Here is a 27,578-nt window from a genome sequence, read left to right on the forward strand (position 1 = left end):
GACAGTGCCGATCGCGCATAGCGGAGTATCCTCCTCTCAAAGTCTTGGTGAGCCCCCTTTCTTCTCCAAGGGGTTATGTTGTACATCTTTGTTGTAGACTTCAACTTTTGAGGTATAGCCGGGGCCTTGTCGCTGGCGTTGTCATAATTGTCTTTTGTATCTTTAGAGGCTCCGTAGATGTTTATGTGGGTTGTGTTCAGATGTCGGATGGGACAATGTACTGTATAGTAATTTTAAACTCTAGTTCTTCTAAGCGGTAACTGTATGAATCTTAAAAACTTAACCACGACTTAAGGTTCGTGGTATGAAAATGAATTAACAATGTTGAATGTACGATTTTGCTATTGTCTAAATAAATGAAAGCATGGTTTCTTAATCGTAATGAGCTGAGTAGAAATCGTTAAAAAGGCTTGCTCACCTGGGTTTACTCGATTGAGCGCCGGCCGCGCCTCCCGAGGTTGGAGCGTGACAGGAAAGGTAATACGGCATAGCTGAGAGGTAGATTTATTTCCTATCTCAAGGCAAGGAAGATGATCACAAAGGGCTGTATTTATTACTTAGTTCGGGTTTAGGATGTGGAAGTGGAGTCACTAACCATTCAGTCCATCCCTGTGGTTAATGAGTTTTCCGATGTTTTTCTCGATGAGCTTCCGAGCCTTCCGCCAGAGCGAAAAATTGAGTTTGCTATTGACCTACTACCAGATACTCATCCAATATCTATTCCTCCCTATAAAATGGCCCCCGCAGAGCTGAAAGAGTTGAAAGAACAACTAAAGGACTTGCTTGAAAAAGGCTTTATCAGACCTAGTACATCACCGTGGGGAGCACCTGTGTTATTTGTGAGGAAGAAAGATGGTTCCTTAAGGATGTGTATTGGTTTTAGACAGTTGAATAAGGTGACGAACAAGAATAAGTACCCGCTCCCGAGGATTGATGATTTATTTGATCAGTTGCAAGGTGCCAAGTGTTTTTCAAAGATAGGTTTGAGATCCGGGTACCATCAGGTAAGGGTTAAGGAGGAAGATATTCCGAAGACAACATTCAGGACCAGATACGGGCACTTTGAGTTTCGTGTTATGTCATTCGGTTTGACCAATACCCCAGCAGTATTCATGGATTTGATGAACAGTGTGTTCAGGACCTTTTTAGATCTCTTTGTAATTGTATTTATCGACGATATATTGGTGTATTCTTGTTCAGAGGCTGAGCATGCAGATCATCTGCGTACTGTGCTCAAAGTACTATAAAAAGGGAAGTTGTATGCACAATTCTCTAAATGTGAATTCTGGTTGAACTCTGTAGCTTTCTATGGGCATATCATTTCGGGTGAAGGCTTCCGGGTGGATACACAAAAGATTGAGGCAGTAAAAACTTGGCCTAGAACAATAACACCGACGGAGATTCGTAGCTTTCTCAGTTTGGTGGGCTATTACAGGACATTTGTAGAGGGATTTTCTTCCCTTTCAGCTCCTTTTACAAATTTGACTCAGAAGGGAGCAAAGTTTCAATGGACTGATGCTTGCGAACGGAGTTTCCAGGCATTGAAGGACAGATTAACTTCAACACCGGTTCTAACGCTCCTAGAAGGGACCGATAGTTATGTTATCTATTGTGACGCCTTGGGCGTTGGGCTAGGTTGCGTACTGATGCAACATAGTAAGGTTGTAGCTTATGCTTCTAGACAACTGAGAAAGCACGGGAAGAATTACTCGACCCATGATTTAGAGTTAGCTGTAGTGATTCATGCACTAAAGATATGGATGCACTACTTGTATGGCATTCATGTTGATATCTATACGGATCATAAGAGCCTCCAGTATATCTTCAAGCAAAAGGAATTAAATATACATCAAAGGAGATGGTTGGAGCTACTTAAAGACTATGACGTTGATATTTTATACCATCCGGGGAAGGCGAACGTAGTAGCCGACGCCCTCAGTCGTAGATCTATGGGTAGCCTGTCATATTTACGGCTAGAAAAGAGGGGAATAGCCCATGAGATTCATCAGCTAGCTAGTCTTGGAGTTCGATTACTAGACTCAGGTGATATTGGAATTACTATTCAGGATACGACAACATCCTCTTTAGTAACTAAAGTGAAGGAACGCTAGTACGAGGATCCTGTGTTAGTTCATTATAGGGATACCACCCCTCAGAAGGAGAAGACACCGTTTGAGATTACAGAAGATGGGGTCCTCAGATATCGAGGACGATTATGTGTCCCTAATATTGCAGGACTACGTCAACAGGTTATGGGAGAAACTCACTATTCTCGTTATTCTATCCATCCAAGAGCAGCAAAGATGTATCATGATATTCAGGAAGCATATTGGTGGGACGGAATGAAAAAGGATATAAAAGAGTTTTTTTCTTAGTGCCCTAACTGTCAGCAGGTCAAGATTGAGCATCAAAAACCCAGTGGGTTGTTGTAGGCGATGGAGATTCCGACTTGGAAGTGGGAAGTAATCAATATGGACTTCATCGTAGGCTTATCTCGTACGCAGCGTAAGTTTGATTCGATATGGGTGATTGTTGATAGGATTACAAAGTCAACCTATTTTCTTCCCGTTAGGACTACATATTTCTCAGAAGATTATGCAATGCTTTATATTAAAGAGATATTACGACTGCATGGTGTCCCTGTATCTATTATCTCGGATAGATGAGCTCAATTTATAGCTAACTTCTGGAGGTCCTTCCAAAAAGGATTGGGGACTCAAATAAGTCTTAGTATAGCATTTCATCCCCATACAGACGGACAAGCTGAGCGTACTATTTAGACACTGGAGGATATGTTACGAGCTTGTGTGATAGACTTCAAAGGTAGCTGGGATGATCATCTGCCACTTACTGAGTTCGCATGTAATAATAGCTACCATTCCAGTATTCAGATGGCTCCATACGAAGCTCTTTACGGAAGGAAGTGTATGTCACCTATAGGGTGGTTTGATGTTAGGGAAACTACGTTAGTAGGACCAGAATTGGTACAGTAGGCAATCGAGAAAATTAAGCTTGTACAGGAAAGGCTATTAGCAGCTCAAAGCCGTCAGAAGTCTTATGCGGATAATCGACGGCGAGACTTGGAATTTTAGGTTGGCGATTGGGTATTCCTAAAGGTATCACCGATGAAAGGCGTTATGAGGTTCGGAAAAAGGGGAAAACTTATCCCTCGGTACATTGGACCATATAGGATCATACGCAAGGTAGGCCAGGTAGCATATGAGTTAGGCTTGCCTTCAGAATTGGAGTCTATACATCCAGTCTTTCATGTGTCTATGCTCCGTAAATGTATCGGAGATCCTTCCAGAATTGTGTTAGTTGACGACATTTAGGTCACAGAGCAGCTATCATATGAAGAAACTCCAACTGCTATACTAGACTGACAGGTTCGGAGATTGAGTACTAAAGACATAGCTTCGGTGAAAATACTTTGGAGAAACAAAAATTTGGAAGAAATGACTTGGGAAGCCAGGGAAGACATGAAGTCTAGATATCCCTACTTACTTCCTCCTTCAGAGAAGGGTCTGACTGAGACGTCATAACCTTAAGGTACATGTATGGATTCTTGTGTCAGTTATTGTCGTTGATCGTGTGAGACCATTGTCGTTATTGATCCCGGAGAGTTAAACATTCGAGGACGAATGTTTCTAAGGGGGGAAGGATGTTACATCACGCGTTTTCGTACGTTAAAAGTTTCATTTTCTGTTAATTAATGTAGACTCGGGGGTGAGATTATATTGAGGTTAACGTATTTACACTATTTATAACAAGCGATAAGTAAGTGTTATAAAGGATAAAGGGTACACAAATTAAAGAAACGAGTTTCGTTAAAAGTGGCCAATTGGGATAAAGTATGGGTCGAGTGATAATACCCGATAATTATGAACTAGTACCATGCAAGGTACCATATGACCATGGTAGTATAATTTATAAAGTATATTAAAAATGAGTAGTATTTTTAGGTAATTTGAGATAATTCTTAATTATACGGGTAATTGGTTAATTATTGATTAACAGAACATTACTTAGTTAATTATTAAAATATAAGATAAGATTAATCCCCCTCCCCAAAAAAATGTGGCACAGAGCCATAAACCAAGAGAATGACTCTTAGTCATTCTAGGACTAGGTGGCTATCTAGGATTAATTAGCATTTAACAAATAAGACTTATTACAAGTCTTGTTCCATTCATTTGGACAAAGAACCAAACGTCCCTAAATTCTAAAGCAAGAACCATATAGCATTTTCTTAGTTCAAATTACTTCAAGGACAAAAGCTAAATTCAAAGACTTCCAACGAAATTTTTGCCACAACACAATTCCAAGGAGAATTGTTAGAATCGTAGCAATGTAAAATTTTGCAGTTCTAAAGGAGTACGATGCAATCTTCTCCAAGAATATTATACAGAGTTTTCCCTACTCTAGGCATGTTAAGGCTATCCCCTCTTTCTTTTTGGCATGATCCAAGTTATACAGAATAAACGAGCAAACATACAGTTTTCATAAATGATTATATTCATAGAAATACTAGGGTCTCTGTGTTCTTGATTCCCCATATGCCATATTATTATATCATGGGTCTCAAAATAATACGCAGTTGATAAAGTTTATCCAAAAAGAATATTGAGATTGTTTAACATATTTTCATGCATTATTCATTTATGCATATACATTGACCCATGACCAGACGACGTTATATATGCGTATTTATATGTACTAGTATCTATAAATGAACGTTGCACGGTAATAATGGCATATGATGATTTAAATATTTATTTATATAAAGGAACAATAAAATTTAATTAATGAGAGAAATTTTATATATAATACTATAACAATCATCTAAATACCGAAAAATATTGTTACATTAGCATAATACGTGAATTCAAAAGGAAAAGACATCATCGGAACTTACATAAATGATCAATTTTAGTCATGTTAAGTTGATAATTATGTATTGTAGTTTAAAGGTATCTAATGTGATGACATCTTACCGAACACTTCTTTATAGACGATGTTTTTTTGTATATGTTTCCTTATAATACTTTGGTTATTTCTGCCATAATCAGAACTCATGTTGTCGATATTGATATCTCTATTGAAAGTGCAACATATAGTTATTCGTATAAGAAAATATATTATAGTAAATATAGTCCAATATTTAGGATGTTTGCCCTTGTGCTTTATTTATTATAACTACAAAACATAAACATACTGAAAATTATTTTTACACAAATTTAGAAGGATATTCTTTAGTTTCGGAAGACGAAAGTTAAATTCGGGGATAAACACATACTTAGGAGCACATTGATCAGTATCATAAGTTTTGCATGTATGACGTTATCGTCAAAACTTCTATATACCGTATGTGTACTATTACATAAGCTATTCAGCGAATCTAAGTTTGCAGTAGCATGACTGACATATTTTTCTTCAAAATCAACCTATATGCAATGAAAGATCAATTTTAACTTAGCCTATGTATATATATATATATGGTCACAGTAACATACTTAAGAAATAATGAACTTGACAACAAACATGTACGTTAGAAGACCATTTGGTATTAAAGTATTTAAATATTCTTCTTGGTAATAACTGTTGGTATCATCTTCTGGTGAGTCAAAACTAAAAAGTATTTTATTTTTACCATGAAACTTAGCAATCAACATTTTATTTAGTTGATCAACAAATTCATTCCTACTATTTAAGATAGCTCTTTAATTCCAATCATGTAATTCTCCTAAATTGCTTTTTAATCTAATAATGAAAATATTCTCCTTATTAAATGCACTACTAGTACCATTGGGGTTGATAACCAAGTGTTCTAGAAGAACCAAATCATCTTTTATTGGATGTTCTTCTTCGTTTCCGACACGAAGCAAGAAGTCACTGAATGTTGAATCTGTTCTTACTTTTATATTTCTTGTCATTTGAATATTTTTCATTTGAGGTCATAAGTATAATTAAGGCAAGCTAGCTTTTACGGTTTCTGATTTCGCCAATTTTTCGTACTTGACAGAAATCACCTCCCTAAAATCTTTTTTTAACTTGAAAAATAATTTTACTCATATGAATTTTAAAAAATAATCTAATTGGATTCTCTTGCTAAATAATTAATTAAATTTTTTGATTATTTGGTTTAACATAAAGTATAATTTATTTTCTATTGATTTACATTTTTAATAATAGTTCATCTCATATTTGAATATTTAACCGTAATTATAATTTTATCTACCATAAATTTATTTTTAAAGAGTAAAAAGATCAATTTGACATTCCACTTTTAGATCTTTATATTTGCAAATCATTAGTAGTATTGGCTCTTACCAATCTTTTTTTTTCTCATACATTTATATTCTTAAAAAATTTCTTAGTTGTTCTTTAATAATTGAATATATTTTTCTACATTACACGAAAAATTAATAATAAAAAATATTATTTGAGTAGAAAGCAGTTCAGATATAATATAATAATATATTATTGCAGGGATTTGTTTTCTCAATTTCAACGCTCTATGCAATCCTTTTAGCATTTCTTTTATTTTTTCTTGGTATCGAATATTATAGAGTGGTAATGTATTACCACCACTATGGAGGATTCTTATGAAATTTTATTTTTATTAAACCTTCCTTCATATTTTTAATAAGAATCCAATATAAAAGATTGTATTAATTTTAAAATCTTAAATATTAAAAAAATTAACATAGAAGTTATTGTAGTTCAAAAAAATAAGTTATTACAACTATGTCATTTCCGTGTGAGTTTTTCGGTTTAATATTTTAGGGTTATTTTGGTCTATTCAATATTATATTTGTACTTTTATAATAATATAAGCTCTCCTGTTTCTAAATGAATTTAGACAATATAATACGTTTTCAAATTAAATTAGCAATAGAATTTTTTTAAGAAGTATATCGTAAAGTAATAGGATTACATGTCTAAAAATATATCCATATCCCGAAAGTAATTATACTAATAGAAAATCTAACATGTTCCTAAATTTATTAGGTTTACATGCTAACATGTAGTATTATATATCTATGCCCGAACATAATTACAGTAATGGGATTTCTAAAGGTAATCATGTAGGATTCCTAATGTGTAGTATTATGTCCTAATACTAATAGGATTACAAGGCTAATGTCTAGAATTCTGGTTATGTCCTTTTATTATGAGTTATTATACTTTAGATGATTGTTGTATTATTATATATATAAATTTATCTCTTTAATTAAATTTTATTGTTCATTCATATAAATAAATATTTAAATCATCACGTGTTATTATAAAAGTTGGAACCCCAAAAGTTAAAAGTTAAATTATTGAAATAGCATAAATTATTGAATAGCATAAATATTGAATCCCCTTAACAGGACGTTTAATTATTTAATAATATTAAAATAAAAGAAAGTGACTTTTGGACATTTACGAAACGTCCTGTTAAGGGGATTCTTGGACTTTTCATAATAGTGTGCTGACATTGCGTAGTGTAAATTTGATTCTTTTATATATGAACTTTAGTAGCAACATACATTATTTTTTTAAATAAAAAGAATAAAATCTAATTCATAAAGGTAATCACGTAAGATTCCGAACGTATAGTATTATGTCCTAACACTAATAGGATTACAAGGCTAATGTCTAGAATTTCGATTATATCCTTTTATTATAAGTTATTATGCTTAATATTAAAAGGTTATTTTTGTAATCCAACATTTTATTCATGCTTTTTTTAATAATATAGATATATTTATGTATATGGGATATGGAAAAGAGGTTACGGTGTTATACGCACCACCACCTGATCTGTTGGTATATGTTGATGATGTTGCCCACAGTGGCCGAGATGATATGATGGGATGCCCTCAATGGCTTGATGATGTTATGTACACCTATACCCATGCATGACACGACATTTATATACACATGCATAACACTATAAATGTTTCAAAATTTACAAAGTTATTCACATTTACAGATGGATTTCTTTATTCTATGTTCCATCTATGTCTTTTATGTATAGATTTTCATGCCTTACATACTCAGTAAATTTTTCGTATTGACGCCCTATTTTACGGGACCTGCTTTCATGCCCGCAGGTGCAGGTAGGCAAGCTGACGGTCCCCCTTCTTAGGATCCTTGATCAACGAAAGATGGCGTGCTCCACTTAATCCGGAGCGTCTTTTGATTTTGGTACGATATGCTTGTATATATACATGGGTATGACGTGGCTCAGTCCCATCTTTATACAGTTATGTTTCTATTAGAGGTCTGTAGATAGTTATGTATAGCTGGATAGTATGTGGCCTTGTCAGCTTTCAGTTATGGGTATATAGTTGTCTATAGCAGCCTTGCCGGCTCGCCCACTGTATTTCGCATGTATATGTACATATGCCTTTTTGGCAGGTTTCCTTCATGTATGTATTCTCAAAATTCAACAGACGTCATTCAGGTTTATATCTTAGATGCATGCTTAAGGGTGTTCGACAGGTAGAAATCGGGCACCCGCAGCCCATCGATTTGGGTCGTGACAAAAGTGTTATCAGAGCAGTTCTGTCCTAGGGTTGTCTATAGACCGTGTCTAGTAGAGTCTTATTTATGGGTGTGTTGTACACCACACTTATAGACAGGAGGCTACAAGACATATATGTGTTATCCTCTCTTTTTATCTTAGATCGTGCGATATAAAAATTCATGTTCCTAACGATATGTTACGTTTTCAGCGATGCCTCCGAAGACTACAGCTGCCTAGAAGGGTAAGTCCATGGCTGGTGAGGCTACTAATCGAGTGCCCCACGAGTTACCAGGGCTCGGGGAGAGTCTCATAGTGAGATTCCATCTCAGACTTCACATACCTCGCCCTCTCTAGGAGAGCTCCGAGGGGCACCAACTGCAGCGCTTGTTCCTGTACATTCAACCCCTCAGCCAAATACACCGATCAAGAGATGAAAGATGTTATTCAGCTATTAACCCGATTAATAGCCACACAGGCTCGACGTCAGGAAGTAGGTATTGGTTAGGCAGATAGGTCCGTCAGTGCGAGGGTACGTAACTTCATTAATTTAGACCCTCCGGTATTCACTAGGACAGATCCAAACGAGGACCCTCGGGTATTTATTGATAGAATGCAGAGGATGTTAAGAGCAATGAAGGCCACCACGACTGAGTCAGTTAAGCTAGCTTCCGATAGACTCCGAAATAAGTTCCAACTTCTAGCCATTAATCATAGACTTACCAAAACTAGCCAAACACATATAAAAATTGAAAACTCAAATAAAAGGTTCTTTCTCTCTAAGAATCACACGTAAAAATCTCCTTCCATATTTTTAAGCGTGATCAGCAACATTAGATGCAAGATCGAAAGAAAATATTATGGATGAGGTATCAAACAAGGTGATGAAATATATATATATATATATATATATATATATATATATATATATATATATATATAATAAAAATTTACATATCTAAGCAAAAAAGGATCTTTTTCTATGGGTATGGTTGAAATTCATTGAAAACATATAGATGAGTCAATATACAAATTTTGAGGAAGATTGGAGGTGATTTGGACTGATTTGATATCAAAATTTGTAGTTAAAATCGAGTTCAAAAAATTTTTCTACGACACATGTCTCACTCATGTATCACACACACAGGTATGTATGGATATACATGTGATACACATTTGATACAAATATGATACATATGTGATACAAAATGATATACAATGTGATGCACATTATTTTTCCATGTTTTGTCTTCTATTTCGAATTTTCAATTCAAACTATTTCAAAACTTCACCAAATCATCCCAAAACTGAGATTCAAACTCCTTAAGATGTACCCAATCTATTCTAACAACACCCACTCAAAAGAAGCAAAAATTTAATCTTTTTTTTTACTACAAATAGTTAATTGGCTAATATTGACAATATTTGGCTAACATTAGTAACATTTAATGAATTGATCATTTTTTGTAATAAGCTACTTATAAATGGACATAGCTGGTTTGGGAAGAAGCACATGTAATTTAAACATATTGGCAAATATTATCAATTCAAAATTCCTTCATAAAAGCGTGGGCCATCATCCAACTAACTAAAATTGGCCCAAAGTGGAACATTAATGGGCTTAAATTTTTGATAGTCTACCCAAGGAAGGCCCATTTTATATTCCAGATCCATTCGAAAAAGGTCCATTCTTTTTGTCTAGACAGTTCGCGTACATTCGAGAAAGTCTTACAAACCCCTCCAAAAAGTCCTTGAACCTTCATCGTCTACCGCCTCTTCGTGTCTGCATACCCACCTCTATATATACCCATTGTTCTCCAACGTTTGTATTTATATTTATTTATTATTATATTATTACTAAGCTATAAGGTTTTTGAGAAATTTTTGCTGTTCATTAAAAAACGAGAACCGAAAATGGCAAAAGAGGGACCTAATTGGGATGGTCTACTAAAGTGGAGTCTGTCTCATGCTGATGGTACTAATCCTACTCGCAATTTGAGGTAACCCCTTTTAATATAATTTTTTTTTTAAATATTTATGTTTATGTTTATGTGGTTTCTTGAAGTGAGTCGAATTTATCTCATGAGGTCATGGAAAGTTTGAATCTTGTTTTGAGTGATTTTATGTATTGTTAATGGGACTGAAAAGTTAAAAGATTGGAACTTTGATTTGGTATTTTTTTTATATTTAATTTCATTTTCTTTGGTCGTAGTTATTTGAATAATAGCTCCACCTATGTTATTAGGTTCGAACCCGTGCTGTAGGCAAAAACCTGGTATTTAAGCGAAGAACGGTAGTAATAATAGCTCCACGTATGTTAGGAACGCCAAGCCAGTTTTATGCCTAGATAAACGAGGGGTTTTGTTGTAGGTTGAGGACCAGCTAAAAATAGTTTAAATATGAGTGGAATGGATAAAAGAGGATTCATATAGTTGACAAATTAGTTTTGGGATTGAGGCGTGGTTGATTGGTGTTGTAATTTAAATGCAGTTTCTGTTGTTCGTTGTTCTTTTATGTGGGAGTTTGTGTTTCGGATTGAAGTTTGTCGCTGATGGGTTTATTGGCTTACCAGTGAGGAGGACAGGAGGTGGTTCATGGAAGCTATGCAAGCTCAAACTGTAGATGTAGTAAAGAGAATGAAGGAGATTACTCTTGTAATGCAGACTCCAGAGCAGGTCTTGGAATCACAGGGGGTAACTTCCCAAGATATTGAAGGTACTTGATTTTTGAGTCCTTTGTATGTAGTTTTTTGGCCAATGTGTATTCTATTTTGTGACCTTTGGTCATTTGGTCTTATTTGCTGGTCTGGTGATTTTTCCAGATATGCTGGATGAGCTACAAGAACATGTTGAATCGATTGACATGGCTAACGGTGAGTTCTTTGATATTCAGCAACATGTTGCATATCATGATTTGATTTTTATTACGTCTTGCATAATTCTAAAACTAATTAGGGATTGAGACCTAGTTAATTGATATGTGGAAGATTTAATTTGATGCGATAGTTGGTAAAATGTCCCACATTAGTTAAGGGAATAAGTTGTTGTCTCCTTATATGGTTTGGGTCAATTCTCATCTGGTGGGCTAGCTTTTGGTGTTGATATCCCAAGGTCCATTCTCTTAATACGGTGTTAGAGCTTTACCAATATGATTCTTGGCTAGGTCCCCATGTTAATATGTTCATGCTCCATGTGTCTAGCTTGGTCGTCGAGAGGAGTGTTAGCATGTCCCACATCGGGCGAGAGCAGTGTTTTAAAAGGCATGGGCGCAAGACGAGGCATTTTACATATGCCTCAGCTAGGCATAAGCCTCGAGGCACGGGGTGTAAGTTCCATAGATATTTAATTTTTAATATTTTATAAAATTATATAATTACAGTAAATATTTATAAACATGTAAAATTGCAGAAAAAATTGAAGAAAACTATAAATATGTGATATATATGTGCTCCATCCCCACAAAAAACTAGTCAGAACAATCTATTATACACTACTTACAAGCACAAACAAGTAACTTGAGTCAAAAAGAATAAAGTACATGGAGGAACAAAAAGGATGACTAACCTGCAATTTGAACTTTGAACTTGCTCCTATGAAGGAGAATGTAGTTCTCTTTATATAAAAAAAATTGAATATTCGTTGCTTTTGGGAGATATTAGCAGACTAGCGGACAAGATAAAGAATTAGGAAAGATCATGAATTAAGGCTTCAATCAATAAAAAAATGTCTTGACTTTTTAATTTAATACATTAAGTTCCTTTTTAAAACCTTTGAATAATTACTAGCCGGCTTTTGAGAATTTGGGTATTATATGAAAGATGACGAGGCCAATGCGTATAAGATTTTGCTACTCGTACTTTGTCAAATTCTAGTATAGTTTATGATATCGTCCCACAGAGATTGGAGAATCTAGCTACAAACTTATAATATTCTTACTACTATTTGAGAGAATCAGATTGATGAAGTTTTGTTTGTTGAAAATTTAAATTGCTTAAGTTGAAACAAAATAACTTTCGGAAGATTTATATTTAAAAAGAGTTGGGAATCATTGAATTCACTCGATAACGTGATAATAATAAAATCTTAGCTTCTACATGTATTTCTCTTAGGAATAACTGTTTATTGCTAATACAGTTATATTTTGCTCACTAAGAAATAATCAATTAATAACACTCCGCGAGGTTATGTAAATCAATTGATATATGACTCGTGATGATTAAACTGAAATAATTTTCTTGCCTGAATTATGCTAAAAGATAGCAAAAACCTCTTGCGATTAATTTTTACTAAAAATCAATAATCTTGCCAACTACAACTCCTCCGTGAGAATTAGAATGGAAGTAAGCAAGATTACAGACTTGGAATGATAGCTTAAAAAGAATTACTCTCACTCTATTATTTTACCCAATAGTTATCGTATATTAATTTTGCTTCGTGAGAATTACAAAATTGACATACAACTAACTTTGGAGAATAAATAGATAGAAGTGATAATAATTAATTAAAACTAATATTCCAGCACAATATAGAAATATAATTAGAAAGTTTCAGGTCAAGCATGTAGTAAAATTGAGATTAATATTATAACGCTATCGAGCTTCATCAACTATCCCAACAAAAGAGATTACTCCATTATGGAGTATTTAAATCTCACAAAGAAAGAAATTCTTAAAATACTATCAACACTCTTAGAAAATTCAAAGACTACAAGATAAAATGAAATAGATAAAGAGGGAAGTAAAGACCAAAGCTAGAGAAAGGTTTGCTAATTAGGCACGTATGATCTTCTTCCTTTCAACACAAACATCCTATTTATAGAAATCAAATCTCATAAGGTGCCACGATGCCTCGTGGTTCTTTTGCCATGATGCCTCGTGGTTCTTTTGCCATGATGCGTCGTGCTTCTATTGCCATGATGCGTTGTGCTTCTATTGCCATGATGCCTCGTGGTTCTTTTGCCGTGATGCCTCGTGCTTTTCTTTTATTCCTTTATTTTCTTTATCATGATATTTTTATTTCCTGCAAAATACTATTAGAAAATACAGATAATTGACATATTATATATATATATATATATATAATTTAAAATAATTTATTTTTAAGTATATAATATATGAATATTTTATAGTCATCAAAGGACTTATTCAACAAATTTTGTTTTAATTTGAAAAAGTCTCTGGGCTTACGCCTCATTATAAAAACATGCGCCGAACGCCCGGGCGTACGCCCCGAGTTGCTGGGCGTATGCCTCTTGAGACTTTCGCCCCACAATGTCGCCTCGGGGCGTTTTTGGTGCGCCTCGCCCCGAAAACTCCTTTTAATACACTGGGCGAGAGAATTAGCTCTCGTTTCCTTATATGATCTTGCGCAATTTTCGCCTTATGAACTAGCTTTTAGAGTTGAGTTACGCACAAAGTTCGTTTTCTTAATAATATTGTGAAGGTCTAGTCGAAATTTCTAATGTTGCACGTCACATGTTTGAACTCTACGGCATAAAAAAGCCTGCTATTTAAGTAGAGAATGGTAGATTGGTGTGCCCATTATTACCGAGTTTAGAACCGTGCCCCACTATCCATTGGTAATTAAAAAACAAAAAAAAGTGCCTAATCAAGGAGTAACTTTATTGGTTATATGATTCCATTCTTTTATTGACCTGTCCTTTGTTGATACATTAAGGTGGTGCATATCATGTGTTCATCTAGGAGCCAAGCCTGTAAATTTTTTCTGTTTTCTGAAATATGGCCTGACAAGCATCCTGTATTTCTGTAGAGTAGCTACTTTGCAGTATGCATGATGGGCCTGTTTAAACCTTCATTCTACTTTGGTTTTTTCCTTAGACTGATGAAGTCTCTTAAAATAGCAGTAATGATGTTGCACTGATCTTTTACTTCCGACTAGTTCAAGGACATTCATCCGCTCATCGTAAGGCAATATGCATGTGACTAAAAGTTTTCAGTAAAGATATGTAACTTCATGTACATCTCTGTTGAAGATCTTTGTGCTTGATCACATAACCAAAACAAATAAAAACCTGAACTTCACGTAATCCTCTTGGATATCGCACCTGATTTCCTGCTGTTTATCCCTGGTTTCTAGGGGTTGTTATTGGTGATGTCCAGATATTATCCATTCTACACTGTAGTACTTGTTGGAAAGCAAAATAATGAGCATTAATGGACCAAGCTGACACTATTATGTAGTCAGTACCATACCTCACACAAGATCCATTAAGCTGACACTATTGCATAGCACCATACATCACTCAAGATCCTCTGTCCCACTGTTTTGCGTCATAAGCTTAGTTGTGATAGTTTATATAAGCAGTTGCAATATTCTTTTATCCTAGGCCGAGGGTCTACTGCAAACAATCTCTGTGCCTTCTTAAAGGTAGGGTCCTCTCCACGTGTGGGATTCATTGGGTTTCTTCTTGTTGTTTGTTGTAGTTGCAATATTCTTTTATATATATATATTCTCAGTGTCATTGTGCCCTACGGTATGAGGTGGTTGAGACTTCTATTCAACCTGGAAGAAAAAAGGACAGTAAACAAAATGAAAAGACAAAAAAGAGGTATCTTAGATGCTTTGGTATGACTGCAGTCAAGGGGTTTGCCGTTTGCATGGGCATAAAGAGAGTGGAAATTACAGTTCAAGTTGTTTTTGATTCTGGTGCCTGTTTAAGAGCTTGGTAACTGGTTTTCTTCCTAGGATAAAAATGAAACACTTACAGAAGACGGCTTGAAGAGTATCAAAAAGTATGAAATAAAAAACCCACTATAGCACTTTAGCTCTCATCCTTTACTGCATTGTATTAAACTAGAAAGCCTATGACTAATTGGGGATATTGCTTCCTTAACTCGGTTGACTACGTTGACATTTTTTTTGGAGATTTCAATAGTTAATACTATTCCCATTATTAGAAGTTTTAGTCTCATGTTCTCTCCTTTTATTGTTAATTTGGCAGATCTGCACTCAATTGGTGGATTGGTGCCTCTTCTTGGTTACTTAAAGAACTCCCATGCAAACATTAGAGCCAAAGCTGCGGAAGTCGTAAGTACAATTGTTCAGAACAATCCGAAGAGTCAACAGCTGGTAATGGAAGCTAACGGCCTAGAATCTCTTCTCTCAAATTTCACCTCAGATCCTGATGTTACTGCCCGCACTAAAGCTCTTGGTGCAATCTCATGTGGGTATTTTTCCTGTTGATGAATGATTCATTAGTAAATTGAGTCCTTTAATTTCAGTTGACATGTCATCCGTGTTGCAATAACACTGATCAATTATTCTTTCCCCTTTATTCCAGCTTTAATCAGGCACAACAAGCTTGGCATTGCTGCATTTCGTCTTGCAAATGGTTATGCAGCTCTAAGAGATGCTTTGAGTTCCGAGAGTGTGAGATTTCAAAGGTATGATTTTGCAATGTCATGTTCAATATGTTTTGAGAATCAAAAGAATCGGATAAAGTTACTGCTTACTTTCTGTAAAAGCTTCCCCTGTTGTATTCGTTCTAATAGGTATTGTTTTTTCCCCAGGAAAGCCCTTAACTTGATCCATTATTTACTACATGAAAATCGTTCAGACTGTGCTGTAGTAACCGAGTTAGGATTTCCTCGAATTTTTATGCATCTAGCCTCCAGTGAGGATGGAGAGGTGCGAGAGGGTGCCCTACGAGGCCTTCTTGATCTTGGCCAAGACAGGACAGCACAGGCGGCAAATGGCTCGTCAAGTGAAGATGATGAAAAACTCAAGCAAATACTCCAGGAGCGAATTAAGGGGATTTCCGCTATGTCACCTGAAGATCTTGGTGCTGCTAAAGAAGAGCGGCAACTTGTGGATTCCCTCTGGAGTACCTGCTACAATGAGCCTTCTTCTCTTAGAGAACAAGGCCTAGTTGTTCTCCCCGGAGAGGATGATGCATTACCGCCTGATGTGGCTAGTAAGCATTTTGAACCACCTCTGAGAGCCTGGGCTGCAAATAGGAATGATGATACGAAGCCGAGTAGTGAAAAGAAACAGGCCCCATTACTGCTAGGCCTAGGTCCACCTGCACAGGATCCCCCTGCCTAAAATAGCTCCAGTGAAACCGTGGCTGGGGAAGAAAATAGAAACGCTTCTGCATGATATACGTTGTTTAGGCAATACCAGTTCTTTGTCTGAACATTTCTTGTGACCACAATTAACTTTGTATGTTAGATGCCTAGTGTTTTCTGGATAATTTATCGTCCTTTCTTCTCATCTGTGTCATCCAATTTTCTTCTTTTCATTTGTTGTTTAACTGAAATTTTCAGCGTGTAATGCTGTATTTTTTGGTTGCAGTATATTTAAAACATCAACTGTTGGATCTGGTTCTTTTCTCTTTGAGGGGTCAATTTATCACCATGTGGGAATTTCAACTAGTACTAATATTGCTGTTTATTGGCCTTCCACTAATTTCTCATTGAGACTGAATTACATAAGTTGGACTCATAGTGCCTATGCTAAGGTACAAAAACTTGTATATAGATTTTCAAGTTCCTCATTTGGGAGGGCAAAAAATAATGACATACCTTGAAGCTCTACATTTGTTTAGGCTAGAGGACTCATCAAATGCATAGCTATAAGCCTTAGGGCAGATGGCCTTAAAAAGAAGAGCGAAAATAGTCGGTTTGCAAGTTTTGGGACTTGCAAACTGTCCTGTGCAACAATACTTGGCTGATTGTATAGCCAAGCAAGCACTCTTGCACCCTACCACTTTCCCACCAACCTTCACTTCTAGTGCTGATGGACAACATATATTCAGATCAACATCACACTCCGCCATGCCACAACCTATTCCTCCACCCACAGGTCTCATTGAAACTGGCACGTTGAAGCCATCGACTAAGCTCACATCGTAGAAATGCAAGGGCGAAGTCGATGAGCCTAATGTCATTTCCACAACAGTAGTCGGGGGCTTGCCTCCTAGCCCCCGGCATTTTAACTGGCCATCACAGTCGCCAGTGTCACACGAGCCTGTGCCATTTCTATCGAAGTGGCAATTCTGTCTGGCCCATATCCTACCCGACCACTTCTTAGGCACATCGAAGACTACTTCCTCACCAGTTATCATATGAAAGCCACCATCTTTAGGAGTCATCTGTCCTGTATTGCCAAGAATTCCAGGCCATATGCTTCTTCTGCAGTTGTTAACTAGAATAAGTTGTGTCCCATCTGCAGTCACATAATAAAAAGTAAAACAAATCAAGAAAATATTATGCATGCAGACTTGAAACTAAGAAAAGGATTAAGAGCTAAGAATTACTTGTGCTGACAAGAAAGAGGAATACACAGAGTGGAATACTGACTAGATGATATAAAACCAGCATTTGGCACTTTAAGAGTGAGTACTGAGTTTGTGGGGAGTGGAAGAGCTAGCTGCTTAACTCTGAGAACTAAGGATTTTAAAGTACAGACTGAACATTCTGTTTTAAGAGTGCTTTTAATTTTTTTTAATTGTCATAGGTATTCTTCTTCCTTTTTAAAGAGCAAAGGCATATATGCATTACTTCAAGGGGAGGACTTGTACCCCTAGAGCTTAAGTGCCTTGTGTTCAATTTCCAACTTGACTCACTCATTAGACGTCTTTCACATTCAACTTTTGATCTTCATGCTTATAATTAGGGGTGTACATAGGTCGGGTTGGTTCGAATTTTACAATTACCAAACCAAACCAATTGTATCGGGTTATTAAATCTAAAGACCAAACCAAACCAATAAAACTCAGATTTTTCACTCTCGTTTTTTCTCGGATTAAAACTAAGTCATGCTAAAATAAGTAAACTAATAAGAGAGTATTAATTACATGACTAAACGCTAAAGAAAAAACAAAAATAAGTTATGTATTTTTATCTTAATTATTGCAAAACAAAAAATAGATATTCAATACATTCCCGTTCGTAGTATTGAATTGATTTTTTTTAGCATTAGTATTGATTTGATTTTGGTTTGGGCTTTTGTTAGCATTATTTAATTTACTAATATTACTGACTATAAAACTTATTGGAACATTCAAAAGTTCTAAGTCCAACCTTGAAATAATACCTTAAAAGATAAAATTATGAAAATTTTTAAGAAATATTTATAAATTACATCACAATAGTATATTTATATATTAAATATATCTAAAATTTCTGTATATGTAATGTCGGGTTGGTTTGATTTCGGTTTGACTTTCTTTAGTTAAAACCAAACCAAACTAATTATGGTCGGGTATTTTTTTTCCAACACCAAAACAAATCAAACCAAACCATAATTGGATTTTTTTCTCGATTTGACTCGGATTATCGGGTTGGTGCGGTTTGTCGGTTTCCTCTTTACACCCCTAGGTCTGATCAGAGAATTCGTCCATAATACATGTCCCCTACGTGCCTGAATTATTTAACTTGTTTAACAATATTAAGGACAAGTTTGTGCACAAAGTTACAATAAAGAATCCTTATTCGTTATATGGGAGAATTTTAGCTGCATTAAGTGTTAAGCCATCGCTTAACTTCACATTAAAGATTAGAATGGTTCCCTCAAATCTAATTCAACATGACTTATTGTGAACAACAACAACAACAAGCCCAGCGTAAATATACAAGTGGGGTCCGGGGAAGGTAGTGTATATACAAAGTCGCAAATTTTATCCTTACCTAAGAAAGTAGAGAGAGTGTTTCCGATAGAATCTCGACTCAAGAAAATATGAAAAAAGCGGCACTAACAACAAGCAATAACAACAAGATAGTAAAAAAACTAAAACGAAATAAACAACAAGTATTAATAGAAATCTACAAATAAGAAAATACAAAACTACACCAATACTACTGGTACTAAAAAAAGTGCTTGACTATCTATTAACTCTCAACCCAAATTCTCGACCTTGAAACCATGTGCTTATTTGTGAACATATTAGCAAAAGAGCATTTGAGAAAAGATCCTTCCACTTAAGTATATTATTAGCGGATTCAGGATTAAGGACATGGGTGTTTTAAACCATTTGTGTTATTCCTTCATGACAATTGACAAAGAATGCGAATTTTCTTCAAGAACTTTTCAAATATGCATGCATATATAATTTTCGAACCAAGGACAATAGGTGCAAGCACATCCCTATACTTTTTCGATTAAACTAGAAATGCTTTATTTAGTCAATTTTATCCCCCATTTTACAATCGATAGAATAATAAGTTATAAATCTTTTATTTGCAAACCAATGTATATATTTGTGTCATGAATTGACGAGAAAGGATAGGAAAAAAAAATAATAAATGACAACAAGTAGTAAAAATTCAAAGACATGATAGTTACTAGCTAGTATTTCCTCTGTTTCACTACTTCATATGAAATTAACAGTGATTCTAAAATTGACTTATTTTGAGAAGTGTTTTTCAAAAAAAAATATTTTTGGTAAGATTCCGTTTGTGTTTAGTTAATTACTTTGAAAAATACCATTAAGCAGTAATTAGAGTTTGACTAAGTTTTAAATAGTACTTTAACATATATTTTTCTCAAAAATGCTTTTTACAAAGGTATATTTAGTGGGCGTTTGGACATAAGAATTGTAAAATTTCAAAACAGGATGAATTTTTTTTTTCAAGTGAATTGGACATAAAATTTGATGGAAGATTTTTCCAACAAATTTCACTTTTTTTCGAAATCAGCGTTTGTTCATAAAATTTTCAATTTTCACTTGAAGATGCATTTTGAAAATTTTTGAAATTTTAAAAAACTGTAAAAAAAATATTTTTCAAAATTTTCACTCACAAAACTTCAAAAACAACCCAAACTGAAATTTACGTTCAAACACAACTCTAAATTGCAAATACCATTTTCATTTGAAATTTTTTTTCACCATTTTTTTGAATTTTGCAATTCTTATGTCCAAACGCCTACTTAAAGTTGTGTTTGGACATGAATATAATTTTGGGTTGTTTTTGAAGTTTTGTGAGTGATTTGAATGAAAATTTTGAAAAACAGATTTTTGAAATTTTTAAAATTTTTGAAAATTTTCAAAAAGCATCTTCAAGTGAAAATTGAAAATTTTATGAACAAACACTGATTTCGAAAAAAAAAAAGAAAAAACTTCTTATATCCAAACGGGCTCTTACGGAGAAACTAATTTTTTCTGCTTCTTGAAAATTGCTAATACTTCTACTCAAAAATACTTTTTTTATTTTTAAAAGTTTGGCCAAACACATTAACTTTAGACAAAAGTACTTTTGGCCAAATGAAACTCAGTTAAATAGGCTATAAATTGGCATGAAGTATAAGAAAAAAATTTAATTATTATTTTAAATATATCCTATATTTGTATGACTCTAAAATTTGAGATACTTATTAGAAACACACAGAAAGTTTATGAAGTCCACGTACTACAAAACATTTTTTTTTCAAGAGAGAATAATAATACCATGGTTTTTCAAAAATTATTTACTCTTCCAAAATATGTTCCAAAGAATAATTTGGACCTGAAGGGCAAAACCGCCTAAAATGGTCACAACCCCAAATTCAGCAAGAAAGAGGTACTGGAAAATAAGTCTCTATCTTCATCTGATAAACCCTTTGAATACCTGTTAGGGTTTTTGGAGAAGCAGCTACTATGCTTAGAATCGGAGCTAAGCTCTTTAGAGCTGCAACAATTGGTGGCTCTCTTTTCGGGTCATCGCAACTGCCACCGCCAAGATTCTTCTCTGTTAACAACAACAATGTTAACACTAGTAGTTTTAAGACCAACCCAGTTGCTCTTCAGATGATCAATTACGCTCTTTCCCTTGCCCGTTCCCAAAAATCAGGTTTTTTTTCACTATACCCATCTCATGAATTTGATTCTTGAGTTTGTTTTGCTGGTGTAAATGTGAATTTTGCTTTGATTTACATGTGGGTCTTAGTTGCCTGTTTTCAATTCTTGAGTTCGATTCTGTGTTTTTATAATGTTTGGTGAAAGAAAGTTGACAGAAGCAAATGAAGATTAATGCTAAACGCTCTGTTTAGATTAGTTATGTTCCCCTGCACAAAGTTATTTAATGGAAAGACTCTGCTAGGATATTACCAAATCATATGACTTATATTGTTAGTAATACTGAAAAATTCCTAGTTCTCTTTTTTCTAAGTTTGAAAATTCAATCTAATCTAACAACTTATTAACACATTTCATGAGTACTTTGTTAGTCTTACTTATTATAGGTATAGACTAATAAAGGCATCAATTCATTTCTTTAGGAAGAGTTGCTTTCTAATGGAAACAAAAGTCGTGATTTTTCAAGTGATACCCTTTCATAAATGAACGTGTCTTTTCGAGAAAACATGATAGTCAATCGGCTAGGACTAAGCGGTTCTGAAATTTGTAACCTACCATATATGAGACTGAGAAATCCGTCTGCGGCCAAGCCTTATGACCAACCACAACCTTTGAAACTCGGGGATAATGTGCTTGTTGCTCTACCATTCTCCACTTAAATACCAGGCTTGGTTCACATGATGCAGAGCTCTAACCTGTGACCTAAGTCACAAATCCCTCAACTTTTGCTACTTGAGCTAAGCTCTGGAAGCGGTCGACCATATATAATAGTTGTAAATGTGATTTTGCTTTAATTTTCCATACGGTGGTAGATGTTCACTCCAAAATCAGGTCTTTCACTTTTCCCAAGTCATCAAGTTCATGTCTTGAGCTTGATTCTCTGTTTTAAATAAGAATCTGCTTTGATTTCCCGTTTCTATAAAATCAGGCGTTTTTACTTTCCAGCTCATCAGGTTTGCGTCTTAACTCTTAAGTTTGGTTCTCTGTTGTAATTGTGAGTTTTCTTTGATCTTCCATGCGGGGTTTGTAGATGAATCATATGCACAAGCTCAATTGGTACTTGAGCAGTGCCACTCAGCTCAGCTGGATGAGAGTGCTAAAGGATTGGTTTTGATCGCCATGTCAACCTTATTTTCTGAAAGGTTTCAGAGTCTTAATAATTCTATGGTTATCTGCTAACAATTTTGACTGACTTTTAAGTTGAATTTAATTATTTTATTCTCCTTTCTGTGTGTTATTTTAGAGGAAATTTTGGTGAAGCCATTGAGAAGCTCCAGAAAGTTCAAGATTTAGGCTTGTCATCTTTAGCTGTTAAAGGTAAAAACTTGTGGAAACTTTTGATAGAAATCATAGTTTGGAGTTCCCATGGTAACAATTAGGCATATGATTGCAGTTGCCGCTTCTGAAGCACTTGCTGGGCTTTATTTAGAATCGCATCAAGTAAGAGCTATTGAACTTCTGATGTCTGCATGAACTGATTTAGGTTTAAGGTTTTATATATTAAGGAAAATAAGCAAATTTGTCTCCCATTTTAGGATGATCATTCATCGGCAACTGCAGAGATATGCTTGCAACTGCTGGAAACCATAAGGCTAGAGATTGGTGGTGGCGGATCTGAGTTTTTGGAAGCTCGTGCAAAAGCATTGAAGGGGCTTGTGGAGTTGGTCCGTGGTAACGTTGAATCAGGTGAGACATATATAGTGGTCGCGCTTTTTCCTCTGCTTTCTGGGCTATCCTTTATTTTTATGGTATTTAAATTTGAGCCGGTTCATTTCAGCTCAGACATTCTTTGAAGGAGCTCAGGGTGATAAAGGTTGCTTTGGTAAGGATTTGCCTTGTGAGACATCACGGATGACATAGTTCCACAATTTATTGATATCGTGATGTATAGGCAACGTTGCACTATCTTATGGTGAATTCCTTCATTGTAAGCGGGATTTCCAAACGGCGAGGGAGTTATATCAAAAGGCAATGCAGGATGTATCAGAAAGTAAAGATTTTACCGACTCACAGTCCTTATCAGCTTGTAACATGAATTTGGAGGAGTCGTTATTAGGGGCTACTTGTTCTTTAGGACAGCTTGAGGCTCATTTGGGGTGAGCCTATCTCTTAATATGTAGCTTTCCCTTGTAAATGCATATAATTCTATAATTTTCCCTCATGCACCGACTTTTCTGGTTGTAGGAATTTTGATGATGCTGAGGAAATACTGACTGCAGCACTGAAGAAAGCAGAAGAGGGTTTTGGTTTGATACATCAATTTATCGTTGTATGAGCGACAAAATAATTTGTATGCTTATTGATTTTGTATTTTATTTATGTGATGCAGGTAATTATCATCCAAAGGTGGGTATTATTTTGACCTGCATAGCTCTCATGTATCGGCATAAAGCAGCCATGGAACGGTCAAGCTCTCTTTTGATTCAAGAGGTCTGAGTCTATGCTCAAAGCCATTACAAATATCTATACACCATGTACCTTTACCGTCTCTTTACCTTTGCAACACCTGTGCAACATCAGGCCATTAACAATTATTTGGCTCGAGTCGAATTCACCTTAGCCGTTGGAGAAGATTTTGGGATGCATTTCCAAATTTTTTAAGACACATGGTTCAATGGACAGAATTTGGGTTTGTTGCCTATATGATTAAGGTGGTGTTTGTTTTGGATTTTTTTTGTTGATGATTTTGAAGAGCTGTTTCAAAATATATCGCTAAGAAACAGTTTGCTTCAATTGACCTGAATCCAAAGATTTAACGAATGACCTAAGTATTAGAGTTCTAATAGTTGAATGTGAGAATACTCTCTCAAAACGTTTCTTTGAATGCAGGGGCTCTATAGAAGAGCAATTGAAGTGCTCAAAGCTCCACCCTTGGAAATAGAAGGTATGAGCAATTGAAGTTCTCAAACCTGAAAATTTTTCAGGTTTTCATCGTGCGGAAGTCAACTATAGATAGAATAATGACCATTTGATTTCTTTTTACAGGTGTTGAAGCAAAACTGTCCAGAAGGGACATACTTGCCCTTGCAAGAGGTATTCCTTGCTTCTGAAATATAGTGGATCTTATTTATGTTTTATCCGCGTCTTTTGTGGAGCTATTTGACCTCTTCCAGAAAGTCTTCTTTTACCCAAATTACAAGACTTTCTTCTGGACCAAAAGTTTATAGTAGTAGCAAAAGATGTGTATTTATCGTTTACGGTAAAGTGTCTCTCTTTCCTCAACCCCTGCTTCCCTCTGGCAGTCTAGTTTCTGAGTCTTCATTGAAAGAGACAAGCTATAGATTGTAGGGGTTAGCATGTTTCCGGAACGTTGTGCTTTGAGCGAAGTAACAGATGCCTCCTGATTTTCAGTTCTATCTTTTTCAAGAATGGACGATCTATTTAAGTTGACTCAAATGATTTAAAAAAAAAAAGATACAGAAAATTCATCAAGAATTCTGCTCCAACGACCAGTGAAAGTCTTGTTTGTACTTGAAGGGTTGATCTTAGGTTTAACAGTTTGATAGCCTCTTCCGCAAAATGGTTCTGTTTAAAGGGGCACATCTGTTGTGTCGACTGTCGATAAGATTGCAAGCTTCCATTTATCCACTCTGCTTTCGCTTGCTGCTGTTTCTTATACAAGACTGCTGCCTACCTTGATAAGTATCATGAAATGACTTCTTGATGTACTCTGGCTATACATGAAGTATAATTTTTTCATGTGTATAAATTATAGTTTGGCCAATTCCATGCTAGTGCCTGGATCAAGTTGCTTGGTTGTTGTGCAGGTGGGTATGCTGAGACGCTTATCGTGCAACAAAATAGAAAGGCAGAAGGTGAAAAAATGAAGCAGTGGGCTGAAAAGGCTTGGACAAATCGCAGATTGTCACTCGCCGAGGCACTAGAGCCATCCGAGTCATCGACCAAGGTGGCTGTCATAGATACTCGAATCAGCCGGGTCCTGTAGTTTCCTCTCTTACATGTTTTCTTCGGAAATTTGAGATGTATTATGGTCACAACTAACATGTATCTATATACTTCTGTAGATATAATATGCTTTTTATGAGTTGCAATGTAAAAGTTGAGAATTATGTAAGCTTCTAGGTAGTACACCTTTGAATACGCTCGACTGACCCCGAATTGCATAAGATTATGTGGGCCCATCAGAAACGACCTAATGAACAATAAAGGTCTGAAATGTTTTGTGATATGGAATGATTTTAATGTTCTTTAAGGTTGTAGCTGAATTGCTTTTCCATATTAATTCCAGAAGAGATTTCCAAATTTTCTTGAATTATGAATTTTTCGCTGTTGTACATTACTGAATACATAGGCAACAGAATTGGAGTTTGTGCATGAAGAAATTAAACATATACAACTATTAGAGTGGAATATCAAGGCCTTTTCCAATATCTACGCCAATCATTTGAAGAATTCCCTTGTTGAAAATCTGAAAATAGCAAGAGGAAAAAACCTACAAAGATCATAATACAGTACTTAGGGAATAACTAAACTCACATAAGAAAGATATGTAGTTACCAGTTCCACAATGAATGTCCCAATAAGACCAATCATACAAGCTCTAGAATTCCATATCTCTGCTGTCCTTGTAAATCCCAGAAATGGTCTGCTCAATTTTGGTACTTCCTTTGGCAACTCCACCTACGCAATATAGTGCGATTTACAAGTACATCAATTTTCTTTAAATTTTTAATGTAATGAACTCGTTGTACTTTTAATATTATGGGTTAAGAATTTATAATACAAGCTTAAATTTTAGTAGTTTTTCACATATATACCCATACTATGTGTCAAAAATACTGAATTCGATTGAACTGCATTCGCCTCTGGTAGTTAGTAGAGCTAGGGACATGTATAATTGGAGGTCGATTTTAAACGAATCGTGACATTTCTATTGTTATAAGATCGTGTCATTATTAGTAAGAATGAAAAATTAAAAGACAAGAATTTACAAATATGTCATTCTTTTTTAGAACAGATTAAAAAAAATAGCAAAAAGGACAGCCCGATGTACAAATTATCCAACATTCACACAGAATCCAGGGGAAGGGCCGCATCTTAAAGGGTGTATTAGATTAAGAAAATAGTAGCATCATATAAAATGAAACGGAAGAAATATATAGATAGTAAAAAACATACTCCGGCAGGAAGTTTTGCAGCCTGAATCTTGAAGGAGGACCTTTTGGTGATTTTCAAGTTGGGATTAAGGGGGAGAAAGAATAGCTGATTCTGAGAATGAGTTGCAGGGATTGCTGTTGAGAGGAAGGAAGATGAGAGTGCAGGTGAAGTAGTAGCAGCCATTGTTGCAGCAAATGTACGTACAGCATGTCCATTGTGTTCTTGTTTTTCTGTTACCTTATCAACAATTTTGTGGTCTCCAAATTCAGATAAGTGGAGTTACCCTTTGGGTCCCAACCCCCACGTAGGTGTCTCGCTTGGTACCTCATATTCTTTTCTCAAACATTATTCGCTCCCTTCCTTTTGTTTTAGAAACACAATAACTACTTGAAAAATAAAAGAAAAAGGTCCAATTATATGCGACTTTTCCAAATGTATTAGTTTTGAATGAGAAAACATCACATTGTAATTTTGTTTTGTGTTCATTACCCAATTTTTTTTATTACGTAAAAATTATTTAACTTTATGTTCATTACTTTAAAGTCACTTTTCTTTTTATTGTTACACAAAAATTATTTTACTATGCTCTAGTTATCACACTAGTTATTTTGATCAGATTTTGTAAAACTTTCACCTAAAAATTCTATTATGCCTCAGACATTATAAATCCTCCGATTTATGTAGTACCTTCTATATATATAATAAATAATATATTTTACCTAGGTGTTTTTTTTTAAAAAAAATATTATTTTATTTATTATTTTAATAATATATTCGTACATTTAATTTTTCTTAATATTAATTTTCAAGATATATATGTAGCATTATTAAATTTGTCACTAACATTACTATGAAAAAATCTCAAGTTAACCTTCACAAGCATGCCTGATGAAACATTTTTAATAAAAATTATAAAATCAAAGCTCATAGATTTATAGTGCCAAGCCATATTCGTTAATCCAAATAAATAAAATGCACACATTTATCACACTGGCACATCAAATTAATACTTTCAAATAAAGAATATTAATAGATAAAGCTTTTAAAAAACTTAATCTTAAACACAATTATCTTTGATTTTTTTAAAAGTTTAACTGACTATAAAAAACTCATTTGTTAAATAAATCTATTTTTATTATTTCAAATAGATATT

At 34.9% G+C, this 27,578-nt stretch overlaps 4 protein-coding genes across 11 annotated transcripts; 2 read left to right on the plus strand and 2 right to left on the minus strand.

Annotated features, from left to right (window-relative positions):
• Positions 1–10,245: 10,245 nt before the first annotated feature.
• On the plus strand, positions 10,246–17,079 carry LOC107791192 (uncharacterized). Of its 5 annotated transcripts, none has more exons than XM_016613209.2 (7): positions 10,253–10,515; positions 11,088–11,230; positions 11,337–11,387; positions 11,678–11,839; positions 15,476–15,697; positions 15,815–15,917; positions 16,828–17,079. In XM_016613209.2, exons 1-7 carry the CDS (start codon positions 10,430–10,432, stop codon positions 17,060–17,062), a joined length of 1,002 nt encoding a protein of 333 aa, XP_016468695.1. In that variant the 5' UTR covers positions 10,253–10,429; the 3' UTR covers positions 17,063–17,079. The 5 variants fall into 5 exon arrangements, with proteins under 5 accessions (XP_016468694.2, XP_016468695.1, XP_075078840.1 ...); XM_075222739.1 differs by lacking the exon at positions 16,828–17,079 and adding an exon at positions 16,044–16,746 and having other exon boundaries at positions 10,264–10,515; positions 11,006–11,230; XM_016613207.2 differs by lacking the exon at positions 16,828–17,079 and adding an exon at positions 16,044–16,746 and having other exon boundaries at positions 10,268–10,515.
• LOC107791193 (thaumatin-like protein) lies at positions 17,027–18,104 on the minus strand. Its single transcript, XM_016613210.2, has 2 exons — positions 17,792–18,104; positions 17,027–17,700 (listed from the first exon to the last, which is right to left on the minus strand). The coding sequence occupies exons 1-2, from the start codon at positions 17,853–17,855 to the stop codon at positions 17,027–17,029; spliced, it is 738 nt and encodes a 245-aa protein (XP_016468696.1). The 5' UTR covers positions 17,856–18,104.
• A 2,838-nt stretch (positions 18,105–20,942) lies between these two features.
• LOC107791194 (uncharacterized) lies at positions 20,943–25,547 on the plus strand. 4 transcript variants are annotated; one of them, XM_016613211.2, is made up of 12 exons: positions 20,943–21,302; positions 22,338–22,449; positions 22,551–22,624; positions 22,701–22,747; positions 22,843–22,993; positions 23,085–23,129; positions 23,199–23,403; positions 23,492–23,553; positions 23,637–23,737; positions 24,137–24,191; positions 24,293–24,340; positions 25,075–25,547. In XM_016613211.2, the coding sequence occupies exons 1-12, from the start codon at positions 21,110–21,112 to the stop codon at positions 25,251–25,253; spliced, it is 1,272 nt and encodes a 423-aa protein (XP_016468697.1). In that variant the 5' UTR covers positions 20,943–21,109; the 3' UTR covers positions 25,254–25,547. The 4 variants fall into 4 exon arrangements, 2 of the variants coding, with proteins under 2 accessions (XP_016468697.1, XP_016468698.1); XM_016613212.2 differs by having other exon boundaries at positions 20,976–21,302; positions 23,492–23,547; XR_001649194.2 differs by lacking the exons at positions 24,293–24,340; positions 25,075–25,547 and adding an exon at positions 23,828–23,958 and having other exon boundaries at positions 20,976–21,302; positions 24,137–24,173.
• A 15-nt stretch (positions 25,548–25,562) lies between these two features.
• LOC107791196 (light-harvesting complex-like protein OHP1, chloroplastic) lies at positions 25,563–26,674 on the minus strand. Its single transcript, XM_075222741.1, has 3 exons — positions 26,447–26,674; positions 25,826–25,948; positions 25,563–25,736 (listed from the first exon to the last, which is right to left on the minus strand). Exons 1-3 carry the CDS (start codon positions 26,606–26,608, stop codon positions 25,668–25,670), a joined length of 354 nt encoding a protein of 117 aa, XP_075078842.1. The 5' UTR covers positions 26,609–26,674; the 3' UTR covers positions 25,563–25,667.
• Between the last annotated feature and the right edge of the window lie 904 nt (positions 26,675–27,578).

This window comes from Nicotiana tabacum, chromosome 10 (genome assembly GCF_000715075.1).
Source record: "Nicotiana tabacum cultivar K326 chromosome 10, ASM71507v2, whole genome shotgun sequence".
Taxonomy (NCBI): Eukaryota; Viridiplantae; Streptophyta; class Magnoliopsida; order Solanales; family Solanaceae; genus Nicotiana; species Nicotiana tabacum.